The sequence below is a fragment of the Cottoperca gobio genome, chromosome 13 (assembly GCF_900634415.1).
Source record: "Cottoperca gobio chromosome 13, fCotGob3.1, whole genome shotgun sequence".
Classification (NCBI taxonomy): domain Eukaryota; kingdom Metazoa; phylum Chordata; class Actinopteri; order Perciformes; family Bovichtidae; genus Cottoperca; species Cottoperca gobio.
The window spans coordinates 11,707,434-11,720,724 of NC_041367.1; the positions used below are offsets into that span (position 1 = coordinate 11,707,434).

General features: G+C 41.2%; 2 protein-coding genes across 3 annotated transcripts; both read left to right on the forward strand.

Moving 5' to 3' along the window:
* The first annotated feature begins 1,176 nt into the window (after positions 1-1,176).
* Positions 1,177-6,406, forward strand: ppm1na (protein phosphatase, Mg2+/Mn2+ dependent, 1Na (putative)). Its single transcript, XM_029446702.1, has 6 exons — positions 1,177-1,582; positions 2,870-3,441; positions 5,456-5,573; positions 5,676-5,790; positions 5,866-5,929; positions 6,374-6,406. The coding sequence occupies exons 1-6, from the start codon at positions 1,177-1,179 to the stop codon at positions 6,404-6,406; spliced, it is 1,308 nt and encodes a 435-aa protein (XP_029302562.1).
* A 2,579-nt stretch (positions 6,407-8,985) lies between these two features.
* On the forward strand, positions 8,986-13,202 carry LOC115017888 (4F2 cell-surface antigen heavy chain). Of its 2 annotated transcripts, none has more exons than XM_029446599.1 (10): positions 8,986-9,159; positions 9,269-9,653; positions 10,691-10,855; positions 10,970-11,070; positions 11,169-11,246; positions 11,322-11,377; positions 11,462-11,654; positions 11,811-11,918; positions 11,997-12,044; positions 12,166-13,202. In XM_029446599.1, exons 1-10 carry the CDS (start codon positions 9,127-9,129, stop codon positions 12,571-12,573), a joined length of 1,575 nt encoding a protein of 524 aa, XP_029302459.1. In that variant the 5' UTR covers positions 8,986-9,126; the 3' UTR covers positions 12,574-13,202. The 2 variants fall into 2 exon arrangements, with proteins under 2 accessions (XP_029302459.1, XP_029302460.1); XM_029446600.1 differs by having other exon boundaries at positions 10,970-11,064.
* The last annotated feature ends 89 nt before the right edge of the window (positions 13,203-13,291 follow it).

Consider the following 13,291-nt stretch of genomic DNA (forward strand, 5'->3'; position numbering starts at 1 on the left):
AAGGTAAGCAAACACCCATCACCTGAAACACTGCCAGCAGAGACAGCAGATCAGCTGATAATAGATCCTATTTAAAACTGGACAAAGTATTATATATTTAGACTTTAAGGCTATTAAACCTCTAGTGTCGCTACAGCATGGGATTAAGACATATAGCTGGCATGCAGTGATAACACAGAATCAATGGGTCACATACAGGACAGAGGGGGGGCCGGTTGACATAAACACACATTATTTTTTAGCATGTTTTTATCTTCTATTTTATTCTTTTTAAATTGTATTTAAATGTGTATTTTTAACATTGAGTTTTTGAAACAACAACATATTTCATGTACCCCAGATAAAATCTTTTTGATTAAAAAAAACACTAATCTCCTTTTGTGACACAGGCCTCAACTTACAACTTAAGGACTTCTTGTCCATATTTGCTTAAAAGAGGCATTTAATATCATGAATAATTGTGAATAATTAACTTTGAAACTCATTTCCTGATGCATATTTTACACAATATTCTCTGCTTTTCCCACAATCAGTCCGATATGCAATAGAAGAGTTTGGTACTGTTCACTCAACCTATTGTTATTGTCCCTCACTAAGATAAATGACCAACATGAAGTTATTTGGAATAAAAATGTTCTTGTATCAGATATAAAATGCTCATGCAGACATGCAGGACCGATTATTGGACCCTTCTGTGTAAAATGGCAGTCTCATAATCCATGCATGTGTGCAGACACAGGTCACCTGAGCTGCCTTGAAGGCCAGGTGCTACAAAGACAGAAGGAGGGAACGAGGCAGTGGGTGGGGTCAGAGCAGAGGGATAAGTCAACAGAAATAGGCCAATAGAAGTGCAGGGCTGATGTAGGACGGGTAAAGAAGAGAGGGAGGGAAGACATAGAAACAGAAAGAGGCAGACAGAGCCGAAGACACCTGGTGGTCTTACGGTCACGGAAGAAAGATTTTCAGACTGTACCAAAAAGGGATGCAGAAATGAGCCTGATCATGTTTAACAGTACACCATCTCACTTCTTCATTAACAGGATTAGTCTTATTTGAAGTCACTTAACTGTTGCGCTGGACCTGCTGCGGAAAACACAGGGCCGGAAGAGCGGCACCAGAAGGAAACGGATTGCTGCCAGGTCGGGCAGGAAGCTTGAAAACAGGCTCCGTGGAGTGATGAGGACGGCCAGGCGGGCGAGCAATGTGGAGGTGCCTTCCTTCCTCCGTCATCTGGTCAAAGAGACGGAGAAGATGGTCACCTTCTTCTTCAAAGGGGGCCCCAGAGAAACAGGGCCAGACGAGGAGGACAGTTTGGATGAGGACGACTCAATGCCAAGCCCGTACCTGGATCGACCCATCTTAGAGAAGCATGTGTCAGAGGGGGGATCTCAGTTGGGGGTGAACTACGCTATGGCGAGCATGCAGGGTTGGAGGGCTCAGATGGAGGATTCTCACACATGCATGCCCCAGCTGGGAGGAGAGCTGAGCGAGTGGGGATACTTTGCTGTTTTTGATGGACATGCAGGCACCACAGTGGCACAGTACTGCTCCAGAAACCTGCTGGAGCACATTCTGGCAACAGGTAAATAACAATCAGTGATGAATAGGATGAATCTAAATATTCAAGGTGGTAACTCAATGTATAGCTCGTACTGTAGCTCTGAAAACACATTAAGTTGTTCTTTCAAGAGCGATGCACTTCCAATTTTCTCTAGCTGTTCATACAGAGTTTAATTGCACTTACTGTAGCCGCTTTGGACCACGCAAAATGCTAAATGAATGTAATGTAATACAATGAAAGGTAAAACCAGTTTGGCAGGTACAATGTTTTAACAAAGTCATCATTTAATCTGAAAACATACTGCAATTACATCTCCATTAAATATCTTGTGTTACAAAGAAGACTTCTATGTATTCTACTCAAAATGAATTCCTATACTGAATAACTAATCCTTCGATGGCACTGTTTTAAACATGGAAACAGACTTGATTTGGGGACACAGAGTCCATGAAAGTAGCGGACAGAAATTCAAGTTTAATGGTAAGATTACCTTGGAAATCCAAATTTCAAAACTTTCCAAATAATTCTTGATATTGTGGTATCTTTCAAAGTGCAAAGTAATAAAGAAACAAAACAGAGCTGCTGACTTTCATTCAGATGTTAAGTTTTATACTTTTGGAGCTGTGAACTGATTGTTTAGCCATATGAGAGAAGATAAGGAATCATAATTACACAAAAGGCTGTAATATTTCGTCTCTAACTCTTAAAATCTATCATGGCCGGGACTATCTCGAAAAAGGGATTTTTAGGCTTCTTGGTTAAATAAAGGTTTTAGCTCTAAGTTGTATTCTACACTTAATCAGCACTGTTGTGTCGACCATGTTATTGCACAATAACACAGATGGTGTCTTCTCCATGTTTTAGTACTCTGACTTTAGATGTTGGAGCCAGGAACGTCACAAATCAAACACCAGACCCAGTTTACTGTATATGGTACCTACCTGGCTCCTTATATGTGTTTATAGTATACACATCTGTTCATATACACATATTTATATATTATTACAGTATTTAAAATTGTACATACTGTTTTATCTTATTCTATTTTATATGTATGTATTTGACTTATTCATGCATTTTACTTGCACCATTATGTCTCTTGCACTATTGTATTTCTTTTTTATATCTTAAGTATACTGTATGTTGTACGCTGTAGCTTTTGTGCGTATGACAATAAAGCCTTTGAATCTTTGAATCTTGCATCTTGAATCCCTCTGCCTCTAAACAATCAACATGGCATTGTCAGAAACTATGCAGCATGGTGTGAATCCATCTTAAAACCAAATGTTTCCCCCTCAATTCCCACAGGTGGGGTCAAAGCAAACGAGGACCCCGAGCAGGTGAAGGAGGGGATCCGTAAAGGCTTCCTGGACATTGATCGCCACATGCAAAAACTGACTCGCCAGGACAACTGGGACCACAGTGGCTCCACTGCAGCCGCTGTCATGACTTCACCACGCCACATTTACTTTATCAACTGCGGGGACTCCCGTACCCTGCTCTGCCATAAAGGCCAGGTGGTCTTCTACACAGAGGACCACAAGCCGTTCAACCCCAGAGAAAAAGAGCGCATCCAGAACGCTGGAGGCTCCGTCACCCTGCAGAGAGTCAACGGCTCGCTGGCCGTTTCCAGAGCACTGGGGGACTTTGACTTCAAGGAAGTGGACTGGAGGCCACAGACAGAGCAGCTAGTGTCGCCAGAGCCAGAAGTGTATGAGCTGCAGAGGACGCCCGAAGATGAGTTCCTAATCCTTGCATGTGACGGTGTGTGGGACGCCATTGGTAATGAGGAACTGTGTGCCTTTGTGCGCAGCCGTCTGCAGGTGTGCGATGACCTGAGGGAGATTTGCACCCAAGTCATTGATCTCTGTCTCTATAAGGTGAGACGTCACGCCACAATAGTATACGGACAAGCTGCATGAAACAATAGGAAAAGAAAATTAAAGGCTTTAATGAAAGATTCTGATACTGGCAGATACATGTTAACCCTTAAGTGTGGTTAATAAGACAATACAATACATCTTTTTTGTATTGTATTGTCTTATTATTTGTAACTGAATTTCAATTTCAACCATTGCACCAGGGAGGAAGAATCACTGGAATAACAAACAGATTGGAATATTTGTCTTTAGTTTAATGTGAGGAAGAAGATAGTGATTTGCCATTAGTACCTCAGCATGAAGACATCTCAAACTGCTTTTTCACGACCATCACTAGTGGGGATAGGAGTTGTTTGTAGTGTTTCAATACAACTGCTGATTTAATACCTGAGTTTCAGTGCCAATAGAACAATTATACTTTTTTACTTTGACAAGTCTAAATATTGAGACCTTGGAAACACCTTTGACAAAACCCATTACGGTTTTGTTAGGATGAAAATCTCCAGAGCAGCTACTAAATGGACTTTGTGGTGTGATTGTTGAAGTATAAACATGTCTTCGAGAAGGAGCCAGTCTTATCAAATAAACCTCGCCCGAATAAATTGTTTTAAAAATGGAATCAAACCAGGAACTATCCAATCAAAAGATTATTATGTGATGGCCAGTAACACAAAAGCATTGAGGTTCAATACCCAGCCCAATGAAGTGAAGGAAGCCATCCTACAATGTATGTCCCAAACTTCCATGTGAATGAAATGCTCCGTGTCAATCGGCTCTAGGAACCTAGAGTTCTGAATTAATGAAGATGAAATACCACCCGGTGGATATACGTATAAATTATGTTTCCACAAAGCGTGTTATTTAGTGTTTGTCAAAGCAGCCGTTTCAGATTCTCTGTAACAAGTTAGATTTTTAAATATGGGGTATAATTACACATACACGTTTACTAAAAGCACAGATTAGACTACAAAATACACTTTAAAGAAATTCATTGGATCTACATGTACAGTAGAAGTATCCCTGTAGTCTTAGCTCAGCATTCCTCCAAACTCAGCTCAATGGATTTTCTTGTGACACACATTGGATTTATGAATGGGAAGTTTTACATTAAGGAGCAGGCGTTGCGGGCGAGTGTACACTGAGGGCAGAGCCTCTGTAAGAACACTGTGAAGTGATGTGTGTTATGTCAGAAGACTTCTCCCGCAGGTCTTCTTAATGCTTGTTAGTAACTACGCATCTTAACACTCACAAGCCCTGAGCCCGCCTATAAATAGCTGTATTCGGCATCCCGGGCCATGGGATAGGAGGGAATAAATGCTACACATGGCTCGGATTAGGACCAAGTGTGAGTCTGTAGAAGGGAGCTCAGTGTCACCGCTCAATACACGGCGGCTCAGAAGCTTTATCCCAGTCGGGATGGGCTGCTATTTATTTCCCCTAAACTGTTAAATGACTGCATGTTCCAGTACACACTGAGCCTCACTCCTCGTGTCTCTGATGTCATAACCAACAGGCTTATGGTTATATAACTGCAGCATAGTGAGTTTCTAGTAGTTTGGCATTTCTGTAGTGCAAATGTACAGGTGCATTTTTCCAAAGCCACAGACTAAAGTAATGTGTTTGCAAATCAGATATATCATCATCCTCTAAAAGTACTTAACTGTGACGTCATAGGAGATAGATATATCGTCCAAACCAACCAAAAATTGCTGTTTCAACATATAAGCAGCGTTTTAATGTAACACCTAGCTGAGGTGGAGCTAAACTATGTATATTTTGGCACAATTCAATATACTGTATAATAAGGCCCAATGTATCATTTATATGCTCAAAATGTTTTCAAAACCTTAATATGCAGAATAACTAGTAATTATCGGTAACTTTAGCTTTCAAATACCTGCAACCAAACTGCACTTAGTTACCTTCCAACACTGCGTACATCATTTCAATTTGGAATAAAACTGTAGTAGTGCTTCCTGTCAGACTTCTCCGATGTTTCTGTCTCCCTCTGCAGGGCAGCTTGGATAACATGAGCATCATCATCGTCTGCTTCCCCGGCGCCCCTCGAGTGTCACAAGAGGCCCTGCAGCAGGAGGCAGAGCTAGAGCAACAGATTGATATGAAAGTGGAAGGTGATCTGCCACTCCAACCCCCACAACAAAACTCTCTGCACTATAAACTACGGTTAGCGCCCCGATTTACAATCCTAATGTTTTGAATATCTCGTCTCACAGAAATGATCCAGTTGATGAGGTCCAGAGATGAGGACCCTGACCTTCTGTATGTGATCAAATTCCTGGCTGCAGAAGAGATTGCAGGGCTCCCCCCAGGAGGGGGCATCACCAGCAAGTGAGTGTGAGAAGCTAAACCCCACATCGAAGCAGTGATTGTTTTGATATAATACCACTGGTTCTCTCTTTGCAGGCGAGACTGTATCATCTCTTCATATCAGAAACACATCATGACGGTCAGATCTCAGGAGCCTATGGTAAGACATATGAGTCGCATGACATTAGATGAAAGCCATTAAAACAATCTTATAATAATGATTATTTGATTTTGCTGATTTCTTTTTCAGTTAACTGTTTGTAATGTTGTCTATAAAACATCAGCACACTGTGAAAACCCTGCTTTACAATGTCCTTGAGCCCAAGGTCATGTCATTAATGTTTCTTTTTATATCTAACAGTCCAAAACCTAAAGATATTACATTTACTGTGAATTGATTTATTGCATTAATCTATAATGATAATAATCGTTAGGAATAATGATAATAATGGTAAAAACTAAAAAAAGATTTTAAAATAAACTAAATTAACTAAAGTCATGAACTTTGACCTTTGAAAAGTACATAAAAGTGCCAGCCAGACTGTAAAATACAGTTACGTCTACATTTTGATGACGGTATCATTTTTGTCTTGTGACGTTTCAGAACATCGAGGGATCGGACGAGGACTCAAACTAAAGACATTACAGTGAATCATCACCAGCTCCACCTTCTCCATGGAGACCAGCTTAAGCGAGAAACTTTACATTTTAGATGAGCACAAAACCAACGACGATTCTTTAAGCATTTGCTTTCTAGCCAATTAAAGTGAAATTCAAATCAAATAACCACCGTCTTGTTTTGTTTTTAAATACTATTTGCACTGTATTTCCTGTTATTGACAGGAGGTATTTAACTATACATATGATAGATACATTATCTGCACATGCCAGAGGCTTCTGTATAAGGCAGCTCATTTTACATGAGGCTGATACTGTATGATACTGTGTGTGAGGACATATGTTTCACTCTTCAACGTGAATGGGCTTCATGTGTATCAGAGACTCTTGTGATGGAAGGCAGTATCTCTCAGTAAATAATTAGTTTGCACAATGCTGTCAGGGAGCAAGGGGTGACATGGATAGCAATGACCTTTTAAAGCAAGAACATAAACGTATGCCTTAAGAGAAGAAAGCCAGAAGGAGAGACACAAAAGGAGAGAGCTGGAGAAAGAGGTGGGGGGGCCATGCTCGGGTGAAGAGGATGAGATGTTCCCAGGAATTAGCACACATACGTCATTAAACGTGGACCACTATGTCTCTTTAGAGAGGATGTGTGATGTGTAAAGTCAACATGTGATTTAGAAGAGATTGTCTTACAAGAAACAGATCTGTACAGAACACACTGATAGTATAGTTTGTTCCATTAAAAATATAGATATATAGTATACAATGATAGGTCAACTTCATTTGTTTATCCTGTGAGTAGTGTTTTTGATTTCATTTCATTCACATTATTATGTTTGTAACATCTATCCAACCTATTTTGAACATACAATTTGTTAAGATTTACAGGCCGTCTATTTGATTATCAAATTCATCCGTTTATTAATTTCTCAATTGAGGTCTTTAAATTAAATTTTCAAACAGTCCAACCTACACAATTGTTTAGATATTAGACCATATAAAGAAAAGAAAAAGAACATTCTCAGCAGATGTTTGACAATATTTGCTTGAAAAATTACTCAAATATGGATTATCAAAATAGTTGCCTAGTTATTTTCTATCAATAATTTCAGCTATTTTTCAGCTGATACAAATAATGTGATACCATATTGAAGTTTAAATTTCTCATTGCATGGCAATGTGTTGAAATTCAGAGGCTGACATGCATTTATATTCCTGTGTTTCATTCAAACCCAAATAAAAGTGTATAGGACATTCAGACTGAAAGCTACACAGGACATAAATAAAACAGATCACTATTCCTTCCCTTGCCTACCTACAGTATTATTACTACACAAAATAAAAACAAGAACGACCAGATGAGGGACTAAGGGCTATCTTTCGCAGTCACGGGTTCTTCAGAATGTGTTGCGAGGGTGTGGTGAGGCTCGGCACCTCTGTATGAATTGACTGAGCAGAGTGCTTATTGGACAGTGTGGGCTTCTCACCTCCTCTCCCCGAAAAGGCAGATCACTCAAATATTGAGGACGGCACTGCTCAGCTGGGAACAGTTGTGGACAAAGATAAAGAGGAAGACGAGATTTAAAAGAAGAAAAGGACCTGAAACCTCAGACAGACAATGTGAGTAATGGCTGTGAGACTGTGTTTGAGTGGTTTTGAGAAAAGCAACATGGGGACAAAGTTGTTGGTGTTGCCTCACAGCAGTTTGAACATGACCTGGTTGGCTGGAGCCTTTCGGTCCAAAGACATGAGTGAACTGAGCAGCTGTGTACACCCTAGTGGCCACCAGAGGGCTCCTAAACTAGCAACTGTTGTCAGGTAAAGATTGTATCTGCAGTGTCTTAATCCAGATTTAACAGAACAGTGCCTCGCTAACATAATAAATATATTTTTACACCAGTGTCCTGGCCAAGATAGCTGCAGTCTATCACACAGCACAGAGACTTTTTACTAAATTACCTTTTACCTATTACCAAAATATAAGAGAGAAATGAAGGACCAGTAATCCAGATGTGATCAAAGGGATGTCAGACTAATACGATAACAGCAGTCAATATGCAGATACATGAAATATTAGAGAAGATATGCAGTTAACATCCAAAGAGACGCATTTAATCCTACCAATTATTTGTAAGCATGAAAATCTAAAAAGATTTTTTGTGCTCATTTATCTTTATAACTCAAATTAAATGTCATTCTGTTTTTGTACAGCATTATAAGAAGTAAAGTATGGGGTTATTTTGTTGTCTTTAAATCATTTCCTTGTTTTATGTATGTGTGCACCTGCTTGGGAAACAAACACTGCCTGGTTTGTCTCCTGGAGTACTTCAAATTGCCCATGTGTGTTTGTTCAGTTATCCCTGCGATAGACTTGCAATGTAAGTGATTGGGTAACAAAATCAACTGTCCCTGTTCTGTGCAAAATACTTTCTAAAGTTTGGCTGAAGTTAATATAACATTATACTATACAACAGTTTAAACTACATTAAGGGTAACTTTCAAAGTTAGTCTTTTTTACTGGCCAATCAGATGCCAGTGTTGGCCTGTGTGTCACCTGACCTGTTACACGTCAAAGCAGTTCATTTGATTAATTGAAACACCTGTGTAAATAGTAGCAGGAGAAGTTGGGTGCAGGGTATGGCAGAGCTGCATGCTGAATCTGGTTGGACTTTAGTGTAGAAACGTTGAATCCATAGGACCTGAGTTTCTACATGTAGCCCACTTGTTGTTAACATGGAGCAAACTGATAAGAAGGCCACAGAGGAGGTATGGACAGACCAAACAAAACTTCAGCTCAACAGTTATACGAGTCATGCATGCTTATTCACAATGAAATGAAACCCCTTTAATCTCACTATGTGCCACCTACCTGCAGTCGGGCAGGATGCCTCTGAACGCAGGAGACACCGGGTACGGCAGCGTGGCAGGCCCCGGGCTGTCGGGCACCATGAACGGCTCTGAGTCGGCCCCGCTGCTCATCCCGGAGCCTGAACCGGAGCCTTTCCAGCAGTGGCAACCCCTGACCAAGGAGGAGCTGGAGGTCGCCGCGGGGGGTCCGGGGTGGAGGAAGGTGCGACTTCACCTTGTGCTGCTGTTCTGGCTTACCTGGGTGGCCATGCTCACCAGCTCCATCGCCATCATCGTGATCAGCCCCCGGCCGGTTGTAACGCCGCTCAAGTGGTGGCAGAAGTCTCTGTTCTACCAGCTGCAGCCCGACCTGCCCATAGAGCAGCAGGCCAACGGGTCAGGGGGCATTAATGGTAAGGAAATCCCATTAAGGAGAAGAAAAAGTTTGATTTAACTACCCCCTAGTGGTCATTTAAAGGTGTAGCATTTTTGCAAATCAAAATAACAAACGTTATGGTGCTTTTCTTACTTTGAACACATAGTACTCGTGTGCACTTCAGTGCTAACAAAATAAGAAGAATACAATTTATGCCAGACCTATGAGAAACGTGTCATGGTGAAATTCATGAGCTGTGATGTCTTGTTCGGGGATTAAACTGTTTTAGGGTCCCTAGACCAAACATATGAGCTGCTGTGCCCATATTGATCTCATGTTCTTCCCACTCTCTGAATTTATAAATGTGTCTATGCTATAACACTAACTAGTCCCAGATCTGCTGTGTGCTCACTTGACTTAAAATCATTCATTCATTCAAGAAATTAATATAATAAATCCAAGTGTTTTTTAAGTAGATTTTGACACGTGGACCCTGTGACACTAAGGCGCGTCTCCTGTCAGATAATACTGCAGTGCATATTTTTGCTCAGAGTTTGTATATTGGTGGAGATCCAGGTGTTTCCGGTGAGTAAGCAGAACAGCTGGTTGATATTAATCAGAGTGCTGTGTTCACATTGTTTGAGAATATTCTGACCACAATAGACATGTTAACAAATCGGTTTCCTTGATTTTAATGTGAATACCTGTCTGATGCCAAAGTGTGTCATTCTTCACATGGAAGAGTTATAGATAATACTTACTCATGCCTACTTTACCTCTCACCACACTGACTCTTGTCGACATCTAAGCATTAATGTCGTAGGCTACCACGAGTAATGCGCAACTACCTTGGAAAAGAGATTAAGAGCATTGGTATTTTATTGCTTTGAAATATAAGAACTCACACGCAGGGAAATTGAACTACTAAAAGATGTGCAAGAACGATTGTGTAGTACAGATGAGTAACCTTTTTTATCTGCATCCCTTACAAAACATGCTGACTGTATAAACATAACATGAATGGTATCTACAAAGTGTAATAATATCTCTGTTTAATATGTAATCTCTCTCCAGTGCTGTGCAAGCAGCTCCCCTACCTCAGGTCCCTGGGTATAGGAGCTCTAATCCTGGAGGGTCTGTTTGACAAAAAGGCATCCCCTTTACGCTTCAATGCTACTGGTGAAAGGATTGGGACTTTGCCTCAGATCCAGCATCTGTTTGCAGAGTGCAACAAAGAAGGTGAGTAAAGGATCACACACACACACACACACACACACACACACACACACACACCCCCCCCCCCCTGAACAGCCTGCACAGGTAGACTAGATGAGCTTTTTATCGGTCCTGCAGGTATCAAAGTGGTGTTAAACATCTGTGAAGTGGATCTGTTGGGACCTCGGGATGAAGCAGGAAACGCAGACGAGACATCGAACCTCTCAGCCATCGTACATGTAAAACCTACTCTGTGGGCTTGTAACTTCAACATGTTAAGTTCTCGGTGATGCTGGATTTCTTAAGAAAACATGACTCTTTTTTTTTCCCCCCACAGCATACACTCCGGTTCTGGCTGGAGCAGGGTGCGGCAGGATTTGCAATCTGTGACACAGATCCAGTTTATTCAGAAAAGGTACAAATGATGCTCATTCAAATGTTTTGTCTTCTAACTAGTAGAGTTTCCACAAATACAATATTTACATTTCAGACTCTGCTGGAGTGGAAAGATGTCTTCAAAGAATTCAGCAGTGAGGAGGAGGAAAGGTATATCTATGGCAGTGGATGATTATTTTCATTTTGTTCCCCTCATTTTAAAATGAAGCTTGGCTCATCTGTGTGTCTCTTCAGGATCATTGTGGTAAAACAGACAAGTGATGTTCTGCCTCCGCTAAAAATCTCCAGCCAGAGCAACGTTACTCTGGTGGATGTTGTCTTGAGGTCAATCCTGCCGTCTTCACAACACCCCCTGTCTGCCAAGGAAGTCGCTGATGCCATAGAGACACATCTGCAAACCAGAGAAGACTCGTGGCACTACTGGACAGTAAGGCGCACGCATGTGCAAACAATAATCAAAATAGTTGCCGACTAACTTTCTGTTGATCGATTGTTTCAGCATTTGCTGAATGACATAAATTCACTATCATTAAACCCCTTTGGTTTAGGGAGGTTATTGTAAAACTGAGATGTGTTTCTGCAGGTTGGGGGTAAAGCACCCCATGACTTGAAGAATTTACTCCTGGTGCTGATGATGACTCTGCCAGGATCACCTGTAGTCCAGTATGATGAAGATATCGACCAAACGCAGGTGACGTCCCGCTTGAGACTTTAAAGCTATACATTTTGAAAGTTGACATTATCTAATAAAACTTTTCTGTCTCTCCAGAATGCGTCTCTGAAAGTCAACACCAACAAATTGACAGACATCGATCCAGTGAGTATTAAAGCTAGATGTCTTGTTCATTACAGTTATGTTAAAGAAACTAAACCTTTAGTTGTGTAGGTTACATTTAACTGTCGGTTGTATTAAACTTTGTCTACCATCCCTCCCTCAGGACGAGGGGAGGAAGAAGAAGAAGCACCGTTTAGCTTTAGCCCTCTTCACCGCCCTGAGTCGGTCCAGAGCCAGAGAAGAAGCTCTTCTGTTTGGAAACTTCACTTTCCTGCCCTTTAATTCTTCCACCAACTCCTCCTCCTCAAACTCCACTCTGCCCTCCCCTTCATCTCCCCCGATCCTGGCCTTCTTGCGCTCCTGGGGTTGTGTCCACTTCCTCATTCTGCTCAACGCGGGGCCTGAGCTCCACGCCCTGGATCCCGCCTGGGCCCCGAGCCTGCCCAAAGCTGGGGTGTTTGTGAGCAGCACAGGAATGGACCGTTTGGGGTCGACATCTCTGGAAACGCTGGAACTGCGGCCCCACGAAGCCATTGTCATCAAACTATTTGATGCAGGAAGCTATTCGTAGAGCTTCTCTGTAATAAGAGTGGAGATTTAGCTTCTGGAATTTGTCATTTTGCTATGTGCTCAGCGGTCACTGAAAATAAAATAATGTTTCTGTGTTGGCCGTGTGGCATCATTTGTTGTGAGGATAATTTTTCTACTTCAGCCTTCTGGAGTCCATCTATTGATCGGTGAATACCCTGAGCATGTTTATTTATAGTAAAATACCTTTTTTAGTTATAAATCATGTATACTTGAGAAAACCAGTACAAAGTGTGGCTGCAGGGTTTTAAAATACTGAATTATTGATATGTTTAGTGATTTACAGGCATATAAACTTAAAATCACCTAAACTAAATACAGTCTATAAATAATATTTGAAGTGACATGGCTGTATGTGCAGGAATAAATACATGTGCGTTGTGTTAAGGAACGCTTTTACTAAAGGGACTGTGCACACAGTCTTCTTTCCTATGGTTTAATAGCAGAAATTGACACGTTTGTGTTGTTGCTCCAAAGAAACAATCTGAAATGTCACGGCCAACTAGTGTGTTCTGATCAAACCCGGCTGCGATGGTGTTGCAATAGTTCAGTCGCAGCCTCAGCTGCTGATTGAACAAACCACATTGAGCCACATCCTAATTTATCTGGTATGTGAATTTTTATTTAGAATTGCTTCTTTGATTTACTTAACTTGATTGTATTTGATGCTAAAATGTCAGTGACGAGTGTTTGGCTGAAGA

What these genes read in the sequence shown, in the direction of transcription:
- ppm1na (XM_029446702.1), top strand. Translation starts at nt 1,177, where the DNA reads ATGAGGACGGCCAGGCGGGCGAGCAATGTGGAGGTGCCTTCCTTCCTC. An exon ending in GGAGCACATTCTGGCAACAG is followed by an intron (nt 1,583 to 2,869) that starts GTAAATAACAAT and finishes CAATTCCCACAG; the next exon opens with GTGGGGTCAAAGCAAACGAG. An exon ending in GGAGGGGGCATCACCAGCAA is followed by an intron (nt 5,791 to 5,865) that starts GTGAGTGTGAGA and finishes CTCTCTTTGCAG; the next exon opens with GCGAGACTGTATCATCTCTT.
- LOC115017888 (XM_029446599.1), top strand. Translation starts at nt 9,127, where the DNA reads ATGGAGCAAACTGATAAGAAGGCCACAGAGGAG. An exon ending in TGCAGAGTGCAACAAAGAAG is followed by an intron (nt 10,856 to 10,969) that starts GTGAGTAAAGGA and finishes TCGGTCCTGCAG; the next exon opens with GTATCAAAGTGGTGTTAAAC. An exon ending in ATCCAGTTTATTCAGAAAAG is followed by an intron (nt 11,247 to 11,321) that starts GTACAAATGATG and finishes TTTACATTTCAG; the next exon opens with ACTCTGCTGGAGTGGAAAGA.